Source organism: Lolium rigidum, chromosome 1, assembly GCF_022539505.1.
Source record: "Lolium rigidum isolate FL_2022 chromosome 1, APGP_CSIRO_Lrig_0.1, whole genome shotgun sequence".
Lineage (NCBI taxonomy): Eukaryota > Viridiplantae > Streptophyta > Magnoliopsida > Poales > Poaceae > Lolium > Lolium rigidum.
In genome coordinates, this window is record NC_061508.1 from 326,837,537 (window position 1) to 326,841,155 (window position 3,619).

General features: G+C 48.4%; 1 protein-coding gene across 1 annotated transcript; it reads right to left on the reverse strand.

The window, feature by feature from the left end:
• Positions 1 to 410: 410 nt before the first annotated feature.
• LOC124684332 (probable GMP synthase [glutamine-hydrolyzing]) lies at positions 411 to 3,179 on the reverse strand. The gene is made up of 6 exons (XM_047218668.1): positions 3,018 to 3,179; positions 2,531 to 2,936; positions 1,527 to 1,584; positions 1,359 to 1,442; positions 1,143 to 1,284; positions 411 to 1,048 (listed from the first exon to the last, which is right to left on the reverse strand). Exons 1-6 carry the CDS (start codon positions 3,177 to 3,179, stop codon positions 659 to 661), a joined length of 1,242 nt encoding a protein of 413 aa, XP_047074624.1. The 3' UTR covers positions 411 to 658.
• Positions 3,180 to 3,619: the final 440 nt, after the last annotated feature.

Below are 3,619 nucleotides of genomic sequence, written 5' to 3' on the forward strand. Positions count from 1 at the left end.
CCTGCAGCTGGCTGCCTGCTTGAATGCACAACTCGAGGGGCTGGTGTCCTGAAGCTACCTATCATCATTTCTATCATTCTGACATTTTATATCATATATACATATTAGAATGGATTATAATGAAGTGATTTACCTGAATGCATGTCCTGTAACTGATGTGTCATGGATATCTATCCCAGTTTTCTTCTGTTTGAAATAGTTTACACGCCCTTGGGATATATCCCGATTTTCTGATGTATTGTTTGATGTCATCTCAAATAAAAACAGCCTGTATATGCATAACTGCCACTGTTCTTAGGTCACTGAGCCTCCTCACAGGCATATACATGATCATCATGCCAATATTTCAGGTCCATCTGATTCAATGTGCCCTGAAACAACCGCCACCACACAGAGAATGCAATGATGCAGAATGCAACTTCTTCCCATCATAACATCCTACCATATAAATCTGTCCATGCAACCCAAAAAAAGAGGAAAACATCAGCCATGGCTGGGAGAGAACCTCTGCATCAGTAAGAAAAATTATCATCCTTCGACACCAGTAATAATGTACAGACCGAGTTGCATTACCTACACAAACGATTTATACACATGACCTACGTAGAGGTAACACAACCATATATAGTAGCTAGCCGCACCAATGTTCCTCGTAATGTTACGAAATGGTAAGTGTGTCGATTGCCCTCGACAAATCTTCCTTAGCTCTCATCTCCACGCCACGACTTTTTGTCCTTGGCTCATCTTTGTTTTCATCCAATTCTGTGTTTACCCTGTCAGTGCCACTGATACTAGGCGGTGCGTCGCATTCTTTGAAACGGAAACAACTGACAAGGTGATCGTTGGTTAGCCCTGCTGCCTGCATGAACGAATATACTACCGTTGGGCCCACGCCTCGAAACCCCCTTCGGACCATGTCTTTGCTGATCGTATCTGCCTTGGGGCTTTTAACAGGGACCTGCCTTGGATAGCGGAATTTGCTTATAATAGGTTTGTGGTTCAGAAAACCCCAGCAGTACTGACTGAAGGATCCAAATTCATCTGCAATCTGCATGAGTTTATAAAGGCCTTGTAACAAGTTGTGGACCAAAAGATATAGGTCACGGGAGCAACAATTAGATGGTGAAGCAGCCATTCCAAACCTTAACTATCTGGCGAGCATTTTCAAGGACTGCTCGCAATTTTTGCTCCGACAGAAGAGAGTTGGCAATGCTTCCTGGCGCTACCAGCTTCTTCTCGTTTACTTTGGAAACGGCAACAGGGTCAAAATCCATGAATATTTCCCTGTAGATGACAGGGACGTTAAGAAACAAACTGTGTATATAATTGATTTACTTGTACCTTTATAGAACCAATACCTGAAATTTTGTCTCCTCTTGAGAATTTCTGACCATGAAAGTTCGGCCAGTGCACCGGATAGTACAAGTAGCTCAAACAATCTCCTGTGAAATGGTCATTATTACTGTTTAGTTTCTTCTAAGTTGAGAATATAACTAAGAAAAAAGAATATACACATTTTTTCATACCTGTCATCATGAACTGGAACTCCCCACTCCTCATCATGGAAAGTGACATAGTAAGGATCTGATGAGAGGTAATGAATGGGCAGTAGAAATTTGACAAGTCAGCTTTCTTCATGACAAATGATTCATATAGTAAGAACACTTCATCTGCAAGGCAAATGAAAAGCACTAGGCAACCATACTACCATACCATGTGAAAACACAGCATCATGTAAAGCAAGAATTGCAAGTGAAGCTACGGTTTTCTTGGGGTACAGATGAAGCAAAGCATACTAATATTTATTCCTTTTTTATGTTGGTAAAATATCCTTTTCACTGGCCATTTCTACAAAAAAAATTCACGGGACATTTTACAGTCCCAACTGACGAGCAAATGATTATGGCAGGTTTCTGTACAAGGGTTACTAACAGTTGGCAGGTTAAGCAGAAAACTAGAAATGGGTTCTCGGAGTAATGGCTGTGTAGCACACCATTATCTCTGTTGAAAACTTGGAATGTTCTGCAACTACTCAAAAGTACAGTGCATTCAACACATTACATATCCAGCTTGTGTGGAGCCGGAAGTAAAAATGGTAAGGTGATCAGATGCTAATCCTTTGAAGCAAGTAAGAACAAAAAGGTTATCTAAAGGAGAACGTGCTCACTTTATCCAATGCAGGCAGAATGATGAACTGTGCAAGTCTATGACTACTGTAAAAAGCTCTCAACAAAAAGGAACATTTACTCTAGTTTAACAAGCTATAACCTAGATACTGAAATTGTGATAATTTTAATTCAGAATTCATCATTAAATTTTTTAACCAGAGCTTTGGCCATGTACAAAATTCGATGAGTAAGCATCCTGACTGAGTGACTAATCATGCAAAAATGTGAAAGATGGCAGAAGCTGTAACACATCATTAGACACTGACAATATCATTGTTTCTAGCCAACAATTCTGAACAGCACAAATTTTACTCCCTACGATGATAAGATAAAAAGGAAATGATCAGGAAGCAATAACTCACCGGAGGTCGGAGTCACCCAGGCGCACCTCCTCTTCCCTTGGACAGCCTCCGGCGTCACCGGAGCGATAAACTCGGCATCGTCAGCTTCCTTCGCCGCCACCTTACCCGCAACCTTCCCCCGCTTCGGCGCGGCCGGCCGGGACCAGCTCCTCTCCGTCCTTCCGCCGGAAGCCCGGCCACGGCGGAGCGACTCCACGGAGGCGTCCGAGGAGCAGGACGCGCTGAGCGACGCATTGAGGGCCGGCACATCGTGCAGCTTCCGCGGTGGTGTCCGCCTCGGCGACGGCAATGGGGATGACCCCTTCCTCGCGCCGCTGTCACCGCGAGCCGCGGCGGCGGTCAAGGGGGAGGACCCCTTCCTCGCGCCGCCGTCAGCGCCAGCCGTGGCGGCGGTCAAGGGGGACGACTCCTTCCTCGCGCCAACGTTGGCGGCGGGGGCGTCCTTCTTCAAGCCCTCGACTACCTCCTCCTCTGCCGCGGCGACGACCGGAGGCTTCACCGGCGCGGCCTCCGCCGCCTTCCGCAGCGGCTTGGGGGAAGGCTTCCGGGCGGCCGCCGGGGCCTTGTTGCCTCCCGGCACCAGCACCGGCCTCGCGTCCGCCTCCGGCGCCGCGATGTTGAGCGACCGCACCCTCGGCGCCCCGGCCATGGACGCCATTCTTCGCCCGGCCCAATCTCCCGGCTCCAAATTTCAAACTTTTCTCGAAACAATACCAGGGACAAACAGCACGCAATTTCCGCCCCCAAAGACCGCTCCCCCTCCCGAGAAATCGAGACCAAGAACCGCCTAGAAATCCAAACCTTTTATATCCTTCCCTAATCTTTAAACCAGAGCGAGGTCCAATTCAAGAACTCCAACCCCGGCCGGCCGGCCATGGTCTGGCCTCGCATTACGCGGACCGTGCAAGCGTCGAGAGGTCGGGGCCACGGCGGCGGCGGCCGGTGATGTCCTCCGGAGGAGGCAGTGAGAGAGGTCCTCGTTGGGGTTGTGGGGGTGCTGGGGCGAAAGACGCTGAGGCTGTAGCTCCTGCTTCTGTTGTGCTGCTGCTCCGAGGAGTGGAATCCAAGGAGAGGCTTGACGCGCCCAGG